Source organism: Ictidomys tridecemlineatus, chromosome 9, assembly GCF_052094955.1.
Source record: "Ictidomys tridecemlineatus isolate mIctTri1 chromosome 9, mIctTri1.hap1, whole genome shotgun sequence".
Lineage (NCBI taxonomy): Eukaryota > Metazoa > Chordata > Mammalia > Rodentia > Sciuridae > Ictidomys > Ictidomys tridecemlineatus.
In genome coordinates, this window is record NC_135485.1 from 129,152,627 (window position 1) to 129,177,777 (window position 25,151).

Genomic DNA, 25,151 nt, shown 5'->3' on the forward strand with positions numbered 1-25,151 from the left:
GATGAAGGAACAGAAGTTCTGGCAGTTATTTTGGTTCTTGGTCTAATATAAAAGTAGAAAAAAGTTCAGTGCTAAATGCTTTTTAATTATCATCCTTCCTATAATAAGACTAAGTCATAGTTACTTGGTATATCTGTGTGGGGAGCTTTTCTAAATTCATGAATTTCAAGTTGGTTGTACTGTTTCACACTTGGCTTGTGGCTTCTGGGACTTTTGGTAGGCAATACTTGGTTGGATTTCATTTGTTTGCATGTTGTTTTTGTCTACTCTGTTTTCTTTCATTTCTAAGACAAGAATAGGACCATTTATACTTCAGTTGTATAAAAGGCAGCCAATTCAAGATATATGTGATTAAAAATTAGTATCTAAGCAAAATGACCCGTTTTCTTTTTCCACTCTCTGTAGAAGCCAGCAGAACATGTGTCTCTTTCGAATCCAGCTCCCCTTTTAGTTTCTCCAGAGGTACATCTAACTCCTGCGGTGCCTTCTTTACCAGCCACTGTGCCAGCCTGGCCAAGTGAGCCTACAACTTTTGGACCAACAGGTTAGAGAAGGATTTATCAAATGAACAACCAGCAAAAAAGCTTCCAAGTCAGACTTCTAATTTTTGAATGAGGGCTTGATTGCAGAAAAGGACTAAGTGTAGAGAGTCTCAAGGAGCTTTCTGTGATTCTCTGCTTTGCTCTGCTTCTAGTGTGGGAGGGCTGAGGTCTTTGCTGTTGCTTAAGGTGTACTCCTATTATCCTAGACACATGGCATTTGAGCTGATTATCAACAGTCTTTGCTTTGGTAGCTCAGCACTAACTGGCACTACAGTTTGCTTCCCCCACGGGTCAGCTCTTTCCCAGTTGGACTCCTTGCAGACCTTGTGTCTTCTGAGAGCTACAGTTAGATACTGACTCAAAGCTTTTTTCTTAGGCTTATTTCCTCTCTGTGTCCTGAAGAATCCTGGGTTGATACTCGAATTAAAACTATGTTAGATTGCTTAACAACCTGCTGTTTTACTAGCAGCATTATTTACTTAATAGTGTAATATAAACTTATATTTCTAGAGAATTATTTTTATCTTTTTGTAGATTTTGATTCTTGTCCCTCTCTTTTGTAGGTGTCCCTGCTCCGATTCCTGTTCTATCAGTGACACAGACTTTGACCACTGGACCTGATTCTGCTGTGTCTCAAGCTCATTTAACACCCTCTCCAGTTCCTGTGTCAATTCAGGCAGTTAACCAGCCCTTGATGCCTTTGCCTCAGACACTGAGCCTTTATCAAGACCCACTCTATCCTGGGTTTCCTTATAATGAAAAGGGAGATCGAGCCATTGCACCACCTTATTCACTGTGTCAGACTGGGGAGGACCTGCCTAAAGGTGAGCTCCTCCAAGTTCACATAGGTTGAGTAAGACATAAAAAGACGAAAATGCAGGCCAGAGACTTGTTTATTAGCCAGAAGGAGGACTTAATTGGGAAAGATGGCAGAAGTTTGGCTTTTTTTTTTTTTTAAAGAAGTGATTTTTTTGTTTAGTAATGGTTCTCTTCAAAAATGTCATTTTTTTCATAATCAACCTTGAAACCATTTTGAATTATATAAGATTTAACATTTTGTCCCATCATTCCATACGTAGAACACATATAAAAGCTTAAATATAGTATATAATGTCTAATAAAATTATATAATTCATAATTACATAACTATATTACATGATATTTATATTAGCTAATATTAACATTATATAATTTATCTCTAGCATTTCTAACCTGTTTTAATGTGTCTGTTTCAGTTTTGTTGAAGTGTACATAGAATTGAGAACTTGGCTTTATGGGTTGATATTTTCATTAATTGGACATCTAAACATCAACGAATTTTCTCAACACTGGTCTGGCTTTTGGGAGATTGATATTACTTTATCTGTTAAAAAATTAAGAAGATTGAATATAATATTTGTAGTAACTCGTACAGTATTATATGTAGCAGTTTTTTAAAAATAATTCTTTAAAATTTGTTTTTCCCCCTTATTTTTAGGGATCTTACATATCTATAGCCTCTATTTTTAGTTTACAAGTTTTCATACCTGTAAAACTGGAAGAGTATTACAGTGACTGCTTGTATACTCTTCTTCTTCTTCTTTTTTAAAGACTTTAAACTTTATTTTACTTATTTGTTTGTATGTGGTTCTGAGGATTGAACCCAATGCCTTGCCCGTGCTAGGGGAGTGCTCTGCCACTGAGCTGTAGCCCCAGCCCCTGTAACGTTTTGCCTAAATTGATGTGGATAGTTTGTTTTTATTCAATGAGCTTATATGGGTAATGGGCTAATGGCAAATGAATAGCAGGAGTGTACTGTTCTACTAATCATAGTATCATTAAGTTAGGTTTATGTGATCTTATCATTCTCCCCAGCATTTTTATTTCATAATTTTTTAAACCTCACTGGTAAGTTAAAAAATTAACACTTGAGTTTCTTTCATCCAGATTCAGTTTTAATCAGATAGGAATATTAGTTTAAACCATTATGGGATTTAGATGTTAGAGGAAAAGCATACAGAATTAGAATTGCTTAGCAGCCTGACTTTTGTGGTTGTTTGCTTTGAGATAGGGCCTTGCTGAGTTGCTAAGGATGGCTTTGAATTTGTGATCCTCCTGCTTGGGCCCTGGGATTACAGGTGTGTTCCACTGCACCAGCCCTGAATTTTGGCTCTGTTGGTTTTTATGTTTTATATCACAGGTCGGAGAATACAATTCTAGTAGATAAAATGCTCTTTAGGAACTGTGTATCGATCGAGATGATGAAGAAATGCTTTGTGAATGTATATTTTTAACAAGCGAATACTTTTGTTTTCAGATAAGAACATTCTTAGATTTTTCTTCAATCTTGGAGTGAAGGTAATTTACATTTATCATTTTAAAGTTGTTTTATTATTAAGTTAATTCTGTTTTAAAATATTACCATAGTGTTAATCAGGCAATAACCTCAGGTTTACCAAATATTTTCTTAAGAACCAGAGTTTTCAGCATTTTACAGGATGCTTTTGGTGGTGTAGAGGTTCCTGTGTTTGCTTGTTTACCTCTTAGTTAATGATGGTTTAACTTAGGAATACATTCAGGAATTAACCATAATTCCAGGGACCTCATGGAAATGTCCTTACTGGGGAAAGTGGATGAAACTTTTGGGTTTGAAGTTCTCTTTCACGGCTTATAGCTGTGTATTCTTGGGTAAGCCACAGTGTCTCTGAGCATGGCTTTCTTCATCTATAGAGTGGTGTTAATGTTTGCTACCTGCCTCAGTTATTGAAAGGACCAAAGGAAATAACAAATGAAAGTATTAGTATGTGAGTGGGAGGCTTGTATGTTCACTAGCATAGCAGAGAGGTCCTTTGGAAATCAGTCACCTAAAAAATACTTTTTCTAAGAGGCTAGAGAACTCTCTGTCAGTGCTAGGCTGTCTGTAGTTTCTGTGGGTTCTAGATATTTCAGAGAGGAAATAAAGCACTCTGTCCTGGTCTAGTGACCAAGTTTTATAAGGCCTTGTGCCATATTCAGCGCCTGGTTTTGCATTTATGTAGGCTTTATCTAATTGGCTGGTTATAATTTCTTCATATTTTGGTATTTAGCTGAACCCATGCAGAGGAAGGATTTGGAGTATTTCATTTTGAACATTAGCCTTCTTTGAGTGGAGGATCTAACCTAATTTTTGCAGCTGGAGTACTCTGGGGTTTTCATACTCATTGAGTCCTGTCAGTAAAAATCATCTATCAGCATTTTCCTTATAGAATAGGTCCAGGCAAGTGAACCGGCTGGCAGGGTCATACAATCAGTCAGTGGGAGAACCAGAAAGTGAATGTAGGTCTAGTTAAGCTGCCAGTTATAGAGATGATGTTTCCTATCAGCCTCTGTAGCAGGACTTTGGATTGGTTTCAAGACAGGAGCAAAGGATGGAATCTTGAAGGGCAACACGATTTTCTTTTTCCTGATGGGGGTATAGCAATGATCTGGTATTTGGACTGTAGGTAGGTTTGTGTTCTTTGTAGGCATGAGAAGCTTCTCTTGAGCCTACTGTTTTGAGATGGGTACACTCAAACCTTTTTAATTTTCCCTTTTATTTACTTTTACTATTTTGTATCTCTTTCAGGCATATAGTTGTCCTATGTGGGCCCCACATTCTTACCTTTACCCTTTGCACCAGGCCTACCTGGCAGCCTGCAGGATGTACCCAAAGGTCCCAGTACCTGTGTATCCTCATAATCCTTGGTTCCAAGAAGCTCCTTCTGCTCAGAATGAAAGTGATTGTACTTGTACCGATGCACACTTTCCTATGCAGACTGAGGCCAGTGTTAATGGTCAGATGCCTCAGGCAGATATTGGACCACCGACATTTTCTTCACCTCTGGTTATCCCTCCATCTCAGGTGTCTGAAAGTCATGGACAGTTGTCTTACCAGGCTGATCTTGAATCTGAGAACACTGGGCAGCTTCTTCATGCTGAATATGAAGAGTCACTAAGTGGCAAGAACATGTATCCACAACCGTCCTTTGGACCTAATCCATTCTTAGGCCCAGTTCCCATTGCACCTCCTTTCTTTCCTCATGTTTGGTATGGATACCCTTTTCAGGGGTTCATAGAAAATCCTGTAATGAGGCAGAATATTGTCCTGCCTTCTGATGAGAAAGGAGAATTGGATCTGCCTCTGGAAAACCTGGATCTCTCTAAAGAATGTGGTTCAGTCTTAGCAGTAAATGAATTTCCAGAAGCCAGGGGTGAAGTTGTACACACTCTCCCTGAAACAAGCGTGAGCAGCAAACATGAAGGCCGAGCAGAGCAGTCATCCCAGACACGAAAGGCAGATCTGACCCTGGCTTCTGCACTTCCTGGAGCAGAGGGAAAGTCTCATCTTCCTTCTCAGATTCTAAACAGAGAGAGAGAAACTGTGCCTGTTAAACTTGAGCCTAAGAGGACCATTCAAAGTCTGAAAGAAAAACCAGAGAAAGTAAAAGATCCAAAGACTGCTGCTGATGTGGTCAGTCCTGGGGCCAACTCTATGGATAGCAGAATGCAAAGACCAAAAGAAGAGAGTTCAGAAGATGAAAATGAAGTGTCTAATATTCTGAGAAGTGGCAGATCCAAGCAGTTCTATAATCAAACTTACGGAGGCAGGAAGTACAAAAGTGATTGGGGCTATTCTGGTAGGGGCGGATATCAACACGTGAGAGGTGAGGAGACCTGGAAAGGGCAGCCAAGCAGAAGCCGGGATGAAGGTTATCAGTACCATCGAAATGTCAGAGGACGTCCATATAGGGGCGATAGGAGGAGATCAGGGATGGGAGATGGCCACAGGGGACAACACACCTGATGGTTGTTGCTCTGATGTTTTAGAACAGAAGCCCTTTCTTAGGTGGAGTATTTCTGGAGGCTTTAAAAAAATACATTAAAATAAAAACCCAAATTGGAATTATCTCCTCCCCTCCCCCTTTACCCTCATTCCCATTCTGGATGAGATTTTGGACATGAGTCAGGGGCAGGTGAATTTTTGGCATTGCCATTTACCTTCATTCACAATCTGTTTTCATTTATTTATTGGGTGACTGCCCCCATAAAAACTAGAAAATAAGTTTGTTAAAGTATTTTTTATAAACAGCCTAATATAAAACATTATAGATTTAGTGTTTGGTTTTTTTCCTTGTAAAAGTTTGATTTCAAATGTTGGAAATGTGTGCTTTATAGTGTTTACTAAAGTGACAAAACACCATTGGACACAGTATAGATTCCAAAATATATCATTGCACCAAATAGAAATGTATATTTTATTATGCAATGCCTTAGTCATAAACTGGGCTCAAACGATTCTCAGCCTAAAACACTGTTGTCTTTTAAAATGCTTCCAACCCAAAGGCCTTTCATCTCAATATCTGTCAAACTTGAATAATGTCTTCTCTTTAATATTACATATAAGGCAGCCTATTAACCTGTGTCTTAGAAATGTATATAGTTCTTTTAATATTCATAGGGTATATTTTTGGTGAGTATTTGTTGAATTTGAGATTGCATACAAGAATAGATGTTTAAGAAATAGTAGGAAATTCCAGTGAAATGGCTGTTTCCACCAAGAATTCTTAGCACTGGTGTAAATATCATGGTGCCTACTCGAAAGAAATGTAGATGCTATGCATTTTGAAAATAATCTGCATCTGTTAAAATTGCAGAAGTTTTTTAATGCCACTTTAACACTAATGCACTGACAGATTCTAAATATTTTGTGAGAAGAAATGTTAAAAATTTTTAGCTTGACAGGTTTCTATAGAGAGTGATTGTTTTGTTTTTCCCTTGCACCATTGGTTTTGTATCACTTTACATTTGCATGTTCAATTTGTCATGGCTGGAATTGTACGAAAATAAGAATGATTGTAACTTCTAGTTCTTATCTAGAGGATGCTGCTAGAAAATGGTTTTGCTTTGCATTTTATAACTTGTTACTCTGGTAACATGTCTTCTATCCCTCTTCCTTCCAGTCTTCAGTATTTACTAGAGTTCCCTTTGCATGTTGCACTCTGTTCTCATTTGGAGATTGGACTCTAACACAGTATTCATTCATCTGTGTTACTTTGTAAAAATAACTGTAGCTTGTATTTCTTATTTGTACATACCAATGTGAAAATCTACCCTTTTTTAAATGTTGAGATTATCTTTTGATCAGGAAGTTTGAGTGCTATGCAAATAATACAGTAATTTTTCTTTGCATGCCATATGTAATATACCTAGCCAAAATAGATGTGGTGGCTTTTTTTTTTTTTTTTTTTTAAAGCAGATTACTTTAAAAGCAAATATAATTCACTTGAATTGACAAAGCAGATGAGTTTTCTGGGTTCTCTGATAACCTGTAGGAGTGTGTGGATGTCAGCTAGGCTCAGTGAATCTCCACTGTACTGTAATAATGGTTATTTACCTCTGTGCTGTTTTAATTACCTAATGTCTATGTAACTGCTGATTTGGGTAGTGATTAGCATTTAGATATTTTGTAACATAGGATTTTAGAGAGCACTTTGAAAGATAACATTTTATTATGATGGTGCTAGGTAAAAATTTGTAAAGACTGGGATGGTTATGGATAGAAAAATTGAATGAAAGAACCTGTTGAGGAATTTCTGTTGTCACCTTCTAAGCTAGAGCAGTTGTTGAAGGTACTGCTGAAACCTGTTTTTCCTTAACATCAGTAGCTGAATTATGAAATGAGAAGCTTAGAAGGCTCTTCTTTTTCAGCCCCCCCTTTATTGTAGGTTAGTTTATCTGATAATTTCTATTATGAAAATCATTTTGATATAAATACCAGATTTAAAAGTTCAATGTAAGTTTGATCTCAGGAGTAAAAGCAATTATTTCCAGTGTCCTTTATTGTATTGACTGGGATTTGATCTGTTTCTGGAAATGTTTAAAAATTGGATAGCACAGAATTCTGTTGGTTTCTTCACTGTCATCCTACCTTACCTCAATTAACGAAAGACTCATCACTCCTGAGGGAAGCACTGATTTGCTTCCTGTTTCCCATCTCTAACCTCCAGCACAGGGTGGAAACAGTGCTGAAAGAATTTTAGCAGATGGTACTTTTCTCAGTGACCTCTGGAATAAAAGAACTCTGACTTTTGTTAGTTTTAAAATTATCACTCTTTGCATGAAGGTCAGTTTTTTTTTTTTTTTCCTTTAGATTTGTTTTTAAATGTTTTAGTCCAGGGGATTTTGCCTTATGCTGAGGTCAAACTAAGGCCAAGCAAGCTTTTGTCCTTCATATTATAACTGTATGTCATTATATATTGACTTGAGATAATTCTATATAAGAAAAAGGCAGAAGGGTAGAATGGAGAATCATTTATATTTTGATTTGGAAATTATGAAACTTCAGCATATTATGATCAGACATATTTTGAAGAACAAATGTTTAGACTGACCAAAGCTCACTTGTTTTTGCTTAGTTAGGTGCTTCTGAACTTGAGTCCAGCTCCCCTTCTTGTAGTATTGTGCATATGTCTCTTCTTCAAGTTTATTTCCCTCAGATCCATCTTCCATTCTTGCCCTCCATGCTCCTTGTAGCAGGATGCTGGCAGCTGTGTTGTCCTCCTGTTGTTCCTGGTATTCCACGAGTCCACTGTCATGGCAGACCCAAGCTCAGACCTGCCTCCATCTGACAGCGGTGGGTTTCTTGAAACCACAGTGCTGAGACAGCTTATCTGAAGCAAACTCTATTCTTGCAGTGTGTTGTTTCCTTTGTGACTCAAGGGTGAATTAAATTGCCTGTGAACTGCAAACTTGCTTAAGATTGACTTGGTGCAATAAAGTTTCTTTCTAACCATTTCTGGTTTAGAAAATACTCAGCCATCCTAGAAACTAGCAATATTTATTTTTTCCTCATTTGTTTTGCCTTCAGTTTTAGATGAGGTAAATTTTTTCGTCCTTCACTTATGGGTACTAAGCAAGGCCCATTCCAGTGTTGCTGAAGAGAATGCGTATTTGGCTACACTGTTTCTGTGTACTGTATTTTGCTCCCTATTTTATGTCTAAAGGCTATTGTTTTTGTTTTAGAATCTTAATAATGGCTCATTTCCAGTATGTCAGTTTCAAAGAACTAAGGTTTGCTACTAGTGTCAGCCATTTACTCTCCCGCTGATTGGGATTTTTTCTTTTTTTTTTTTTAGAAGAGATTTTCTCCTCCCTGCCCCCTGAAATACAAGTTTTAGAGAATCCTTTAAGAGGGGTGGGTGCATGTCTTAATGCTGGGAAGCAGCAACTTTGGGGTTGGATTTACTTGAATGGATTAAAAATTGCATTGTTACAGAGCTAGAAAAATTTACGTATAAAAAATGATAATAGCCTTACACTGAGTACAAATAATACTTACAAGCATGTGAAGATGTGATCATTTGTGATGTTACTTGTAAAAAAAAAAGTATATATACATATCTTTTGAAGTGTTGAAAGGAAAATAGTACTTTATATTCTTTATCATATCACTTTTTGTAAGTGTTGAATATATTCCTGTTTATTTTTCTATGTTCTGTTTTGTAGCCTTAAGAAGTGTTTCAAACATATCTGAATGTACAAAATAAGAGTAAATGCCCTACATGGTGTGATGCTGCATTATATATAAAACTGTGTGCATATATTAAATTTTGTCTCTTGATCCTACTTGTGATTCTTTGGTTTCAAGGGTAATCAAGTAATATAGCATATAAATCTTAGTAAGCTTTCTTAGAATAAGGATGGTTTCTTTGGCTCTTTCACAGCCAGACGACAGTTCTTTTATGTAAACTAAAAGTCATTTGGGATTTGTGACCCATAGGTGATATTTTCCACATTACTTGCCTAAGGTCACACAGCTACCAAGTGGTGGGATTTGGACTTGAACCTAGTTCTGTAGTTTTACAGCTGATGCTATCATTTTTTTTTTTCCAGCAGCCACAAAATGAATATAGAATATGCAGGATACTTGAGTTGATGTGGGTAATTTTTTTTTTTTTTGCATTTCTATTAAATGTTTTCTGAAGGGAAAGCAAATTGAAAGCTTTGAAAACAGATTTGAGTATACCTAATACTTTGAAAACCCAACAATTTTATTTTTAGTTTTTTAATTTTTTTTGCAGTGCTAGGGATTGAACCCAGGGCCTCTGTGCACGCTGGGCATGTGCTCTACCACTGAGTTAATAACATTTCCAGCCCACCATTAAATGTTGATGTTTTGTTTCAGTACTGGGGATTGAACCCAGTGATACTTCACCACTGAACTACATCCCCAGCCCTTTGCCTTAGCTTCCATAGTTGCTGGGATTATAGGTGTGTGTCACTCTGCCCTACTAAATTCATTCTTTTATTAAATCAAGCCAACTCTGAATATTAAGAGTATTTGTTTAAATATATTTAGAATGTGAACTCTCAGGCAAGTTTAGCTTCCTCACAAAGCAGAGCCTGAAACAGTGTTCATTCAGTGCATGTATTTAAAAGAGAACCTGATATACATGGGCACAGGAACAGCAAGGGACAGAATGAGCCAGTGTAAAGAAAAAATCACAGCTGGGGCAAGGGATGTAGTTCAGGGCAAGAGCGGTTGCCTAGGCCCTGTGGGTTCCAATCCCAGCACTGCTTACAAGTTTGACAGCTTGCTTGAGACTGCTTGAGAAGTTTCATAAAATACGATAACATTCTTGGGGAAGGAGTAATGGGGAAACATTTACCTATTAGATAGCTAGCAGGTTTGCCCATGGTCAACAGAAGCCAGAGATGAGAACAAGATGTCCAGCTGGGTGGGATAAAAGGTGATATCAAGGGAAGCAATTTGTCCTCAAGAGGTGCAAGATGGGGTTTCTCTGAAGTTTTCTATAATTAGAAGGCCTATCCTTCACCTAGAATAATTAGGCTTTTCTATATAACATTGAAGTACTTTGGTCCAGAACTAGGGAAAAGTGTGCAAATGGAAACAAAAGAGGAAGTCACTATGCCCAACTTTCCTATACAAACCTATGCGTCCTTATCACATCTTGTGAATCCTGGGTGCCTCAGAATTGTTAAGTACTTTGGATCAGTGTTTTAAGAGGAGCTATAGACCTCATCACGTTGAAGCTTTTTAGATGGATCCTTTCATGAGTTTACTAGAGAAATGGGTTTTAGTCAACCCTTTAAAAAATACATACTGGTCTTTTACATTTTGTTTTTCATTTGGATTTGGGGGAAAAAACAAAAATGAGAGTAAAAGCCAAAGATGAAGAATGTGAGAGTTTTTTTTTAAGCTTTTTTTTTTTCCTTTTAATATTAACTGGCAGATAATTGAGAAACTTACCTTTGGACTGACCACCTTTTAAAGATGAGTAGAAAATGAGTTTCTTTTTTTTTTTTAAACTCACTAGGGATTTACCTGATGTGTTACTTGTTACACGTTTTCTGCCATTTGTAAATTGGGTGTTAGTAAAAGCATTTAATTAACTTTGTAGTTAATCCCAAGGGCACCTTGCCACTAAGGTATTCCCTAGCCTTTGGATTTTTTTTTCTTTCTTGGCAAAGTTGCCCAGGTTGGCCTTGAATCTGTGATCCTTCTGCCTCAACCTCCACAGCAGCTGAAATTACAGGCATGCACCATTGGCTTGGCTCTTCTAGGATTGTAAAAAAGGTGTTTTATAAATGGGGGAAAGAACAGTCTGCTTACTAAGCCTGTGCGCTATGAGAAGGAATAGACCTGGACAGCTGGTCTGTTTCCTTAGCCAAGAATTGTGTAGATACGGGAGATGTAGACTTAGTATCGGCTCCCAACCTTGCATGTACCTAACACAGTTGTAACCTCTGTGGAAAGGTCAGTAATAGTAAACTTTCTATAAACAAGACCATTGGTCTAAGTTCCAGATCTTGTAAACAAAAGCAAAAATACCCACCCAACCTGAGACCCTATCTCAAAAAACAAAAAGCTGGTAGAGCACTTGCCTACTAGCATGCACAAGGCCTAGGTTCAATCTCAAGTATTGGAAACAAATAAAACCCCAAAGACTCGCTGGGAAGGTTGCACTTTAGTTTCCAGGCCCAAGAATTTGCAAATTAAGAAAAGTGAAAAGAAGTTCCTACTTAAGTTACTTGGCAGAAAGCAAATGGAAAGCCCTTGCCCAAGAAGCCAAGGTAACTTGGTGGCCAGCAATAGAAAAACAGCTTGACAAATAAGGACTTATTTTCTTCATAAATATGGAGGAAAGTGTGACTTGCAGGCAGTTGTGAAGTGTAAGGATGAGTATTCTTCACACATACCTTACATTTTTTTAAGTTGTAGATGGACACAATACCTTTATTTTTTATTTCTACATGTTTTAGTGATGAAGATAAAACCTAATGCCTCACACATGCTAATCAAGCGTGCTACAACCCCAGCTCCTCCTCACATCTCTTAACCTTGTGGCCACAAGTTCTTGCTCTGTCACATCCACAAGAATCAGAAACTAGATATACATATTCTAGGAAAGCATGGCTTTCAACTTAATTGGTCAGATCTGGGTCACGTGACCTACTTAACTGCAAGAGAACTAAAACTATGCAAAAGGATTTGTAGGATTCTTAAGGTTATTCTGACTGATCACCTGGGTTTACAGACACTGTGTATCCTAACCTGGCATGGAGGTAGATGGTGGTGAGCACAGGGAATTACCGTTTGCCACACTAGGTGTCAAAATTTTTGTCTCACTGTACATTGGTTAACCACAAGGAAACAACTCATTAGTATAATAGTAGACAAAAATAGCAAGTTTAATCCTGCCATCAATGGATGGAATGTTTCAAAATATTAAGACAAACGAATAAAAAATAAGTGAGTGCTCCTGAGAAACCTGTTATTTTGATAATTCTAGCTGTGTATCTACTGGCTATGCATTTCAACCTCAAACAGGCAGAGAAAGCCCATTACTATGTACCTATATATCCTTCTACCATTTTTTTTTTTTGTACTGGGGATTGAACTCAGGGACTTGACCACTGAGCCACATCCCCAGCCCTATTTTGTATTTTATTTAGATAGGGTCCATCTCAGTTGCTCAGTGCCTGACCCTCCGGCTTCAGCCTCCTGAACTGCAGGTGTGCCTGGCCTCTTAGAATGCTCCTTTCTGCCTCTCACTTGTCATATGCATATCCTGTTTTACATGAATAAGTTCTAACAACCTCTCTGCCTCTCATATGGGACAGGTGGTATTATACTCCCCGGAGCTATTTCCTTCATGCAGCCCTTCCTGATTTTCAGAGTGATTCTGAACCATTTCATACTTAGAATATGACAGGCACTAAGGGGTTGACATACACTTGTGTTGAGAAACACAATGAAATCACGAATTGAAGTCTTTTTTTTTTCTTTCTTTCTTATGGGAATTGAATTTAGGGGCACTTTACCAATAACTACACCCTGAGTCCTTTTTGAGATAAGGTTTCACCAAGTTGTCCAGGCTGGCCTTGAACTTGGTGATTCTCGCACTTCAGTCTTCACAGTAGCTGGGATTACAGCTGTGTGCCACTGTGCCAGGCACAACTGAGCAGTTTTCTCTCTGGCATATATGCTCATTCATTCAATATGCCAGTCCCACATACCATACTATACACTGAGTGATAAGTGAGACAAGGTTAAACTGAAGAAAATAACTGTAGCAGGACATATTAACAGTTTCTTTTTCTTTGGTGGTAGTAGGGATTGAATTCAGGGTACATCTCAGCCCTTTTTGAGACATACTCTTGCCAAGATGAAGGCTGAGATAGGACCATTCCAGGTTCAATCTCAGCCTTCCCAGCTGCCTGGGATTACAGGTGTGCACCACTACACCTGATATTATTTGCATTGATGGTGACAAACTCTGGTGTCAGCAAAGTTAGGGCTTTCAACAGCATATAACATTTAAATCTATGTCTTCAAATTTCATTTGCATAAAATACTACCTTATAATTAATACACATTTTAATCAGTAATACATCCATCCCAAGTATTTTTAGAAATAAAAGCTTGTCTTATTTTACTCAATATATTTGAAATAATCATACATTTAACCCTTCTTAAAAACCAGAACTAACTTTAGTATAATCCCATTTATGTACAAGACAAACCCGTTATATATTCTCACTTAGCAAAGTGCATAGAAAAAAGCATGAAAGAATAAACTCAAACATTGGTAACCCCTGGGAGCATAATGTAGGGAGATCATTTTTTATTCCATAAGTATACTTCTGAATAGTTCAAATTTCCACAATAAACATGTATTTATGCATTACATAAAATTTATTTTCAGAAGGCCTAATAGGGTCCAATTAAACCAAACTTATTCATTATGTTAATCAAAGCTTCTATTAGTTAATGAGCTATAAAGTCTTGTCAAATAATCTCCAATTTTTCTGTTTTGCTTGCCCCAATAATTTATTTATAGTAATCCTTCTTCCTTACATATAAGTTAATTCCAGTTCAGTGTATTAGTAAGGCTTTGATAAGTTTATTATGTCCCAACTTAGAAATGAATATGTTTGGTACCAAGGGATGCTTTGTATTGCTATCTCTTGCATTGATGCTGCTATTGGGGAAGTGGTTGACTTCTCTAATCCTTGACTGCTCAGCAGAAAAATCTGTAGTTTTAAAAATACATAGATTCTCAGGCACAAACTCTTAAAAATTCTGAGACTTTAGTTATAAGGGAAGCAAATATTCTTTAGAAATATTTTGCCCTAAATTTTGATCAGTGATTATATAAATGCATGTTTAAAAAAAATAACAAAGTAATTATAGAATCTTACAGAATGCAAAAACTGAAAAACCCAGTTTTTTTTTTTTCCTTTGAGAGGACAGTGAAGTGATTTTTGGATAATGATGTTCAAAAGCACCAAAAAACATTAAAACAATGCGTAGGTTGGTAACAAATACCCATTTTCTGACAGTGATGTTCTGCAGCAATCTTCCTTAGGAATCACACACTGAACATACAGTGCTAAGACTGAAAACAAATAACAAATATAGTCCTGAAGTTTATTTATCAAATATCATCAGTGTAGTCTTCGACTGGCTTTTAAAATAGGGCAGTTTCATTATACTGGCATACTTGGCAAACCAGATAAGTACAGAAATCTTGTCAAGATTTTTAAAATGGGGCAACACTGGTCAGTATTTGGTACACGAATATAATACACCTACTGAAAACCTTCCATTTATCATGAAAACTTGGAGGTAATTTGTATAGTTTGAAATGTCACTTTAGAATATTAAGCACAAAAAGGGCCTTATCATTTCAGAACAGAAAAGTTCCATTTTTTGTGCTTAGACTACAATTTACAATATACCTGGCTTTGGATGTTACATTAAAAAAAATCATTCTTCAAGCTCCAGAGTATGTGGGGCCATAAAACCTGATTAGTCATATATGACAAAAATCCCAGTAAATGTTTCTTTTAATAAATGGCTTATTAATATTCTCAGATTCAGTCTAATCATCCAAGAAAAAGTAGTTTCCACTCTTCTTTTGCTCTACATCCTAAAAAAGAAAAGCAAAAGTCAACATCACCACTCCTTTACATTTAGGATTTTATACAAGGTATTAGTAAAACAAGTACCTGAATAAACTTCCACCTGCTTTTGTATATTTCTGGGTCCACTACTAAAAAGCAAGATTACTACCTTCTGTCCCCATTCCTATTATCAAAATACCTCACTTCCATCAACTCAAAGTTCCTTCATGTAAGATACAGTATATATATGGAATTCCATTCCATTTTTATCTTTTCAACTTTAAGCTCCTGGCCCAAAGATAGCATACTGAATGACACTATATATACATATGAATGAAATAACTTTCCCCAGAATGTTTGGTAGAACAGTCAGTAACATTTACCTACTCACCCATCTGCTCCCTTATTAAGTTACAACTAAGTTGAATGTGAATTCAGAAATGATTAATAGATACATCGGTGTCTGAACCATAAGCATACCCCCCAAAATGACAATACCAAGTATAAATAATGATTCAGAAGAAATTCCTGTTCTCTTTTCTGCCTAATATGCCTTTCAAAACTGAGAAAACTAGCACAGGATGTGATGAAAGAGAAACATGGAAGTGAGCACTGCAGGGGACATGAAAACAGTTGAAATGCTTTCATAGTTCCTTCACTTTTTAATTTGTGTGACCAAGAAACTTGCCTTTTAAAAAATACTGCATTTCACAGACTAAATCAAGCATAGGGTGGACAACTAATTTATGTTCTACAAAGAAGACATTACCAACTGATCTGACAAAGTGGTTTTCCATTGTTTAGAATTTTATATTCTAAGAGCTTGTTCAGACTTAAAATATACATTTTAGTCATGAATTGAACAACATAAAAATATGTAGAGAAGCTGCTTGAAATATTCTTGAAAATTTGTTTCAATGGTCAAGTAGTATAATCTTCCTTAAAACATTTTAATTAGCAGTTAACACAGTACACCTCAAACAGTAGTAAGAGCTGCGTCCATGCAGCAACAGTAGCTGCATCACAGCTGCTGTTTACAGGACTACACGCCACATGAACCATAGAATGTATGAAATCTATGAAATACTGACTTATAAAAGCAATAGCCTCTCCACTGTTCATACTGAGAAAGTTATGACTTAAGACAGTTTTTCCACATACCTTAATTGAATTGAGTTTATTTATTCGTGGTCTATAGTTGTTTGGATCTCTTCTGAATGTAATTTCCAGCTGAGACAAAAATTTGTTCATGCCAGCCAGAAGTGTTTGAGGACTGTGGGGGTAGGGGATAAATATTTTTGATTAAATTTTCAGCCCCTAAAGATTAATTACCTTATTAATTAATTACCTTAAGGAATAAAAAGAATAACTGTTCCCTTGAGTTCTATTACACATCATCTGGATAACAGTATAATTAAAACATATTATAAATCTTATATAATCACAAACAGCTTTGCTTGGACTATACTGTTTGCTTGGCAATAATACTTTGTGCAAGACAAACACAATTGTACCTGTATTTCTGATGTGGAAAAAGAAACATTTTATAATTATTTATTTATTTAGTTTTTGCTAGGGAAGATATCTAGGGCCTTGTGCATAAAGTATGCGCTCTACCTCTGAGCTGCAATGGAAGTATTATTATTTTTATTATTTAAATTTTGAGATAGGATCTCAAGTTGCTCAGGCTGGCCTTGAACTTGGAATTCTCCTGCCTCAGCTTCTCAAGTCACTGGAATTACAGGCAAGTGCCACCATGCCCAGCCCAGAAGTATGACTTTAGAAAAACAAAAGATCACTAATAAATTAGGAGACTTACAGAATTTCAAATTGACATTTTTAAAGAAGAGAATTTATCAAAATTTAATTTCTGTTAGAAATTTGACAATGAAGGAAATATGTACTTCCACATTGTGATTTTCAGTAATATTCCTTTTATGCTTTATACATATTTTTTACCTGAGCTAGTTATTATTATTTTTTAATTTTTTGGTACTAGGGGTTGAACTCAGGAGCACTCAACCACTGAGCCACATCCCCAGCCCTATGTTATATTTTATTTAGAGTCAGGGTCTCATTGAGTTGCTTAGCACCTCACTTTTGCTGAGGTTGGCTTTGAACTCATGGTCCTCTTGCCTCAGCCTCCAAAATGCTGGGATTATAGGCATTCACCAATGCACCTGGCCTACCTAAGCTAATTCTTAAATCAATCAAATCACAAAATCGATGGAACACTTTAAACATTTTGTAAACACAAAGGGAAGACCATTATGTGAACAAATGTTTATATATTCTGAGAAATTTCCCTAACTCTTCAAAAAAGGTATAATTCTGAATAACTGAAATAAAAATTTTAAAATGAAAAGAGTTCTCTGGCTGGAGATATAGCTCAGTTGATAGAATGCTTGCCTAGCATGCACAAGGCCCTGGGTTCAATCCCCAGCACCACACACACACACACACACACACCCAAAAAAGTTCTGAGAAGCTCAGTACTTTTATTTCCTGGAAGAATTAGTCAAATAGCAACTTCATTTATCCTAGAAAATGTATCCTGGAACCACTGTTATTTAATCTTTGTTGTTTTATGGGTCAAAAAATGTTTGAATACTGGCAATTTATATGGTTCAACCTAATTGATTTTAGCATTAACGGCAACAGAAATTTCTCATTTATGACCTGAATGTTAAGTGTCTCCATATAATAAGCACCCACAATCAAGTCAGTCAGGAAAAGTGAGAGGGAAAGGTGACCTCCTTCGTTTTTAATTCTGCTTTCAGATATTTGGGATCTATTGTTAGTTCAATCACTACCAGAGTAAGTTAGGCAAATCAGGAAATCTCTTTGGCTCCTCTTTTTCCTTTTTCTGTCATGTAAAAAAAAAAAAAAAAAAATCAGAAACTTATTTTCATGCAATTATTTACAAAACCAAACCATGTTTTGGAAATCCAAATAATAAAATAGGCAAAAGTTCAGCTGGAAAAAAAAAAGTGAGAATCCCAGGTATAAGATATGCTTATATGAAGGGTCAGGGATTCCAACTACAGTCTAGGACTATTCTACATGGTCCTACCAATGTTCAATAAGAATCACCTTGGGAGTCAGAGTAAGGCACAGAATTTTTGGTAATCTCTTTCTTTTAATGTCTATAAGTTTATTAAAAATTTAAAATGTGGTAATTTTTTAATTATTAGAACTTAGTTTTTTAATATTTTAATCTTACCTGTTGGCAACTGTGTTCTTAGATGGAATCCCATCAAAAACGATGACTCGATCTGCTAGATAGGTGGCCATGATAAAGTCATGCTCCACAACAAAGGCTGTCTTCTTTGCATGGAGTATGAAACTAAAATACAACAATTTGAAAGCCTTTTATAGCTTTATATCACAAAACATTCAAGTGTGATATTAAGCACACTTATATGCCAGTACACAAAATCAAAAGTAATATACTGTGGCAAGACATTTACCGTTTGACAACACGAGCTGCCATCAGTCTCTGCTCAGAATCCAAATAAGCAGATGGTTCATCAATTAAATAGACATCAGCAGGTTTGCCCAAACAAAGAGCTAAAGCCACTCGCTGCAGTTCACCACCAGATAATGTCTGCACCTAAAACAAGTTTAGGAAACTATGTAAAGAAATCCCAAATATGAAATAAAATTAAAAAATTAATGAATATACTTATGTTAGCATACCTCTTGATCAATGATGTTTTCAATCTGCAGAGGCTTCATCACATCAGTCACAAATTGCGGATGAGTGTAAGCATCTCTTATCTTTTCATGTAACAACTGGCGAACACTTCCCTGTTTTCAATGGAAAAAGTTTTTAAGTGATAAAAAATCAGTATAGAATTCTTTGTTTTTCTTTTTGTGGACTGGGGACTGAACCCAGGGCCTTATAGGCAAGTCTTCTACCTTAGAGCTGCAGCGATATTCTGAGCCCTTCTGCAATTTTATTTTGTGACAGGTGCTGCCAAGTTGCCCAGGCTGATCTCAAACATGGGATCCTCCTGCTTCAACCTCCTAGGAGTAGCTGGGATAACAGGTGTGTGCCATCACACCAGGTAGTACAGAACTCTTCTACTTAGGAAGTTAAACTGCAGAGAAAATCTATATTGCTTGGCTACTAGGAGACAGCAATTGAATTTTTCATGATTACCCAACATTTATAGCATGTTTTGTTATATTTTTTAAAAAATATTTACTCTTTAGTTTTAGGTGGACACAATATCTTTATTTTATTTTTATGTGGTGTTGAGGATTGAACCCAGCACCCCGAGCGTGCCAGGCGAGCGCGCTACTGCTTGAGCCACATCCCCGGCCCAGATATTTTTTATTTAATAGTCATTACAACAAATAAGTAAAAAGGCAATAATAATCTAAAAATTTTAAATTTTTAAAGATTTCAGGGAAGAAGTAATTTTAAAGTGGGAATAATTCTGAATCCATAAGTAATCATTAAGAAATAACACAAAATGCACCATAATATTCTAGGGTTGAATCATAAGATGCTTGTGTTTACTATTTCAGGATAGGACTCAGTCTAAGAAGATTATGGAAAGTATCAATAACGAAACACTTATTGTAAATGAAATTGTTTAAAATGGATACAATATTGGCTATTAGGTACTGAAAGCAGATATAATAGTTAAAAAGTTCATTACAATACCTGAAGAAATCAAAGAACTTTAATATAAGGTTTTCAAGTTTTATCCAGAATGTAGTATTTACCAGTATTTCATTTCTTTATGGTAGAATAACCTTGCATTTTATGGCTATACCATGCTGTGTTTATCCATTCATAAGCCATTCATCTGCATTATTTCTAATTTTTGGCTATTCTAAATAATGTCGCTATACATATGTGTATACACGTTTTGGTACCAACATATGTGGTACTTAGTGCTTGGATATACATCTAGGAGTTGAACCTGATAACTTTGCTGAGGAACTGCTAGATTATTTTTCATAGTGAATGCATTATTCTACACTCCCACCAACAATGTATGAGGTGCCAATTTGTTCACATCTTCTCTATAGCTATTACTATCCAGCAGTATTACTATTGTGGATTTTAGTGATCTTAATGAATATAAAGTGGTATTTCACCAAGGTTTTCATAAGCATTTTCCTTATGATGAAGATGCTAATAGCATCTTTCCTTTTTTCTTTTTAAAAAAAATTTTTAGTTGTAGATGGACACAATATCTTTAATTATTTTGATGTGGTACTGGGCAACTTGGCAGCACCTGTCTCTCACACACACACACACACACTTTTCTTTGATAATCAAATAATTACAATATCTTTAAAATTATTTTTATTTCAAACACAGTGCCTCACTCATGTCAGGCAAGTGTTCTACCACTGAGCCACAACCCCAGCCCAAATCTTTTCATGTTTATTAGCCACTTGTATTTGTTCTTTTAAACACTGACCTCTTTTGGGGAAAGGGCACTTCTTTTCTTTATATGTAGTGCTGAAGTTGGAACAAGGACCTTGCACGTACCAGGCAAGCGGTCTACCACTGAGCCACAACCCCAGTCCTGGGAAAGGATACTTTTCAATTGAGTTTCTAGAGTTTTAAAAATATATTCTTGGCAGGCTGGGGAATATAGCTCAGTTGGTAGAGTGCTTGCCTTGCAAGCACATGGCCCTCGGTTCAAGCCCCAGCACCACAACAAAACAAAACAAAAAAACACAAAAAAACAAAAACAAAAAAACCACAGATTACAGATTGGTTCAAATGTTTTCTTCTACCTTTTGAGTGGCCTTTCCTCTTTCTTGACAGTATCATCATGCACAAATTACATTAAGTTTTTAAAGGTATAGGAAAAAAGATAACAAGCAGATTTAATTTTTTTTTTTTTTTGGTACTGGGGATTGAAACCAGGGGCACTCAACCACTGAGCCATATCCCTAGCCCTTTTTTGTATTTTATTTTGAGACAGGGTCTCACTGAGTTGCTTAGGACCTCCTGAGTTAATGAGGTTGGCTTTGAACTCGTGATCCTTCTGCCTCAGCCTCCTAAGCTGCTGGGATTACAGGTGTGCAACCCCGCCTGCACTCAGATTTAAAAATATTTTCCACTAGTAGTTGAAATGAATCAAGGACTGTAAAAATACATTCTTTTACCACTTTTGTGGTGTCTAACTTGGAGAAGATTTTTAACACTGTAGAAGATTTTCTTTTTTTTGGTGTTAGGGATTGAATTGAGCTAGGCACACGTATCACTAAGCCATATCCCAAATCCCTTAATACAAGGATCAAACTATAAAAATGTGTGTGTGTGTACACACACACACACACACACACACACACACACACACACACACTTTTCTTTGATAATCAAACAAAAGATGAAACAACTCACAGTTGATTTGGGACTGATTTTCTGTGGCTTATAACTGACATTTAGAACCGGCACTTCTCCTGCAAAATAATATGAATACACAACACATGAAATATCACCCAGATTTTAAAGTTTAACTATGTGGAACAGACTAAAGATTATATTTACAACAGTACCTCCTTCATCAGGTTTAAGTCTTCCAGCAAGCATTCTGATAAAGGTCGTTTTACCTGTACCTGGCAATGTAACATACAAAAAATTGTTCTGAAAGATGCTTTACATTTATTGAAAGCAAAATGTCATACTTGTTTTTATCTGAGAAATTTGTTTTAAAAATAATACATTAACATTTTGGAACCTGAAGGTTATACAGAAAAATACTTAAATCTTTGTGGCTTGTATTGAGTACAAGTTTATTACGAGAAATAAAGACTTGTCCAAGTTTATAATAACCATTTTAATAAGTGGTAGGTCCATAAAGCTTGGGATAGTTTTTTAAAAAGACTCATTTAGCTAAACGATCAATTAAAATTGTATAGAGCATTTTATAATAGATACCATTATTTGAAATTATTTACATAAAGCATTTAAGTTGCAACCCAATTGCGAATTTATACTGAGTAAGAATATTATATTGCAATAATCCTTAGATATTTTTTCTAGTTTTGTTAGCTGTAGATTACAAGACAATGTTTATTTTTAAATCATAAAAACATCAGATATTGAGTAGTCAAATTAATCTCACAACTATACTTATGGTGACAATTTATACTGAAAATGTTAGTCATACAACTACTTACAAAAGTAGACAGAGTACTCTGAATTGAAAATAAGTTCCAAAGAGAATTGTACAAGGAAAATCTTAAATAGATTGTTTCTGAATTACCAATTTATGTTTTCCTTCCTAGTCACTTTGCAAGATGATTAAATGCCGTAATAGCAAGATGATTAAATGCCTTAATAATTTATACATAGAAAAACTGAATAAAAGTATTTTCCAAGGATGCAGTGATACAAAATAGGAAATATTAACTTGCTTGAGTAACAGATTAAACTATACAATGCCACAAAAATGTGAAGCTATACCAAGAAATTTATAGATTAAAAACTCAGCTGCCAATTCTAAAAATTGAGTCAAAGTTTTCCATGGAACAGGCAAAACAAATTTACTAGATAAGCAGAACAAACTTCTATATTAAAAAAAAAAGGAAATCTTACCATTTTCCCCTAGCATCACCATGATTTCAGAATCTGTGAACTCTCCAGCTACAATTGCTAGCTCAAACTCTCCCATCTTTTTCTTCATACCCGGATATTTATACATACACATCTTTTTAACTTCTTCTTCATTTGCTGTCTCAGCCACTTTAAAAACAAGTGATGCATCTCGGAATCTCAAGTTTTCTGTTGGCACATAGCCATCCAAAAAAATGTTTATGCCTATTGTGAAGAAAAGACCAATTAAATACTAAACTTTCCTCAAATCCTAGAATTCTTGGGAGCAATCTCCATATAGATTTTAATTTCTGTGGATTTCTGATAATATGTAGGGTTCCATATAATAAAGTGACTCAAAAGTACCTATGCACCCCCCCACTCATGTGCACACATCAAACACATTATTTCATTATATTATTTAAGATGCAAGATAATATTTTAATTTTTTTTGCCACCAGGTTTTATGCAAAAGATGGCATACTATGTCATTTTTGCTGTATTTTAAAATCAAAGTCAAATTATAATTTTTTTCTAAAAATGTATGACAGGTAGGTAAGAATGAAATATGTTCAAATTGGCCTAAAACAGCTTCAGAAATAACTCTTTAATAAACAATTTAAGTTATGAGTATTCAATTTCAATTTCCTATGGTAACACATTTTGAAGCTATAGTTTACGGCATTTTTAAAAAGATTAATTTTGTAATTTCACGACAAAAGTGAATGAGCTAACTTCATTTAATATTTGTTCTGACTCTACAAAGATAAACTCCCTTATCTAAAGACATTTTATTTTTTTTTAAATATCAGAGATTAAACCCAGGGGTGCTTAACCTCTGAGCCACACCCATAGTTCTTTAAATTTGCGATCCTCCTGCCGCAGCCTCCCTAGCCACTGGGATTACAGGTGTGTGCCACCACATATAGCTACCTAAACAGATATTAATAAATGAAAGCAAACTAACATAGAACATGAGACTTCCTCTCTACTAAAACTATAAGATCCACAATGACAGACACACAGAAAGGAAAAAGTGAATTATTTGGGAAATAATGTAAGATCTTTTTTTTTTTCAATGTTTCTAATATTGAAGTAAAAGATAGCAGCTAAAGTTTTGTAAGGTCTTGAAATGCAGTAAAGGATGTTATTAATTTCATCTGGAATAGAGAGCCACATCAGGGGGCCTGGATCCTCAGCCTATAACACAGTGTAAAATAAACTTTGCTGCTGGAACAAATGAACAGATACATTTATTTTGCCAAAATCAGCATGTTTTCAACCTCATTTAAAAATTAGACATATAAAGAAATTAAAACCAAAAATGACAAAGAAATACCAACTGGAAAAAAACTAAATAAGCTACTTAATTCAATCTAATCTAATCCATCAATTAAGGAAACAAAGGCTAAAAGAAATAAGTGACTTTGCTCAAAAAAGTTAAAGTCAGGCTTTACATTCCTAATATTTGTCTTGTCAGTTTAAACTAATTCAAACTATATTTATCTTCATAGTACATATAGCATTTTCAATATCTATTCATATCGTCATAAACCTGATTCTAGAATTATTATATGGTGTGAAGTACTCATGTTAATTATAGAGAATAAAATATCAACAATTGGTTCTGATAACACCCCTAAAGCTACTGTTAAGAAAACTGGGCAACCTCATAAATTTTTCCTTAAAATATTTATCTTAGTAGGTAAGTTATAAATTCCTTCCCCACATCTCCCCCTCTGCCCCTGTACTGAGAACTGAACCCAGGGTACTGTACCACTAAACTATATCCCATACCCTTTTATTCTGAGACAGGGTCTCACTAAGTTACCCAGGCTACCTTTGAATTTGCAATCCTTCTGCCTCAGCTTCTCTTGTGTATCTGTGATTACAGGTATGTGCTGGCATGAACTACTCTTTCCCTATATCCTAATTTTTTTTTTCTTTTTTGTACTGGGGATTGAACCCAGTGGCACTAAGTTACATCCCCAGTTCTTTAATTTTAGGAGAGAGTCTAAGTTTCTGAGGCTGGCCTTGAATCTGTAATCCTCCTGTCTCAGCCTCCTGAGTTGCTGGGATTACAGGCATGCACTACCATGCCTGGCATGTTTCTTAAAAATTATAAAAGCCACCACCATATATATTTTTTTAAAGTTTGTTTTTAGTTGTAGATGGATACAATATCTTTATTTATTTTTATGTGGTACTGAGGATCAAACCTAGTGCCTCAGCATGCAAGGTAAGCACTCTACCACTGAGCTACAACCCCAGCCTCGCCACCATCATTTTTAAAAAAGGATATGATATGATATAAATTTATTTTTCCAAAAAGAGTTTTTTAGATATTTCAATCCTTCTGAAGAGATAAAAGAAAAAAACATCTATTACACTTCTCAACCCTAAGATACAGACTAAGTAGTCCTTTTTATGTTCTATGTTATCAGCTTTGGACAAAGAGAAGAAATACAAAGTACTATAAGTAAGCAGTGGAAAGAGAAAAAAATCAAAAGGAAAAGGTATGCAAGCTGGAGAATGCATTGCTGTTTTCAGGAGTCTTTTAGTGGTCAACAGTTTCTATTGTTTAGTTTGCACATGAGGAGACATTGGAA

General features: G+C 35.7%; 2 protein-coding genes across 2 annotated transcripts in view; one reads left to right on the forward strand and one right to left on the reverse strand.

The window, feature by feature from the left end:
* Otud4 (OTU deubiquitinase 4) overlaps positions 1–9,146 on the forward strand; it is a 42,921-nt gene extending 33,775 nt beyond the window's left edge. Inside the window, exons 18-21 of the mRNA XM_078022071.1 lie at positions 406–544; positions 1,106–1,366; positions 2,839–2,879; positions 4,126–9,146. Coding sequence (XP_077878197.1) covers positions 406–544; positions 1,106–1,366; positions 2,839–2,879; positions 4,126–5,343 — 1,659 coding nt within the window. The 3' untranslated portion in view covers positions 5,344–9,146. The remainder of the gene's footprint in view (positions 1–405; positions 545–1,105; positions 1,367–2,838; positions 2,880–4,125) is intronic.
* Positions 9,147–13,648: 4,502 nt separating this feature from the next.
* The window catches only part of Abce1 (ATP binding cassette subfamily E member 1), a 29,016-nt gene continuing 17,513 nt past the window's right edge, over positions 13,649–25,151 (reverse strand). The window contains exons 11-18 of the mRNA XM_005327553.5: positions 22,546–22,767; positions 21,504–21,563; positions 21,349–21,407; positions 18,669–18,779; positions 18,440–18,582; positions 18,193–18,315; positions 16,131–16,242; positions 13,649–14,995 (exon numbers count right to left, since the gene is read on the reverse strand). Of these exons, the coding sequence (XP_005327610.2) occupies positions 14,948–14,995; positions 16,131–16,242; positions 18,193–18,315; positions 18,440–18,582; positions 18,669–18,779; positions 21,349–21,407; positions 21,504–21,563; positions 22,546–22,767 (878 nt within the window). The 3' untranslated portion in view covers positions 13,649–14,947. The remainder of the gene's footprint in view (positions 14,996–16,130; positions 16,243–18,192; positions 18,316–18,439; positions 18,583–18,668; positions 18,780–21,348; positions 21,408–21,503; positions 21,564–22,545; positions 22,768–25,151) is intronic.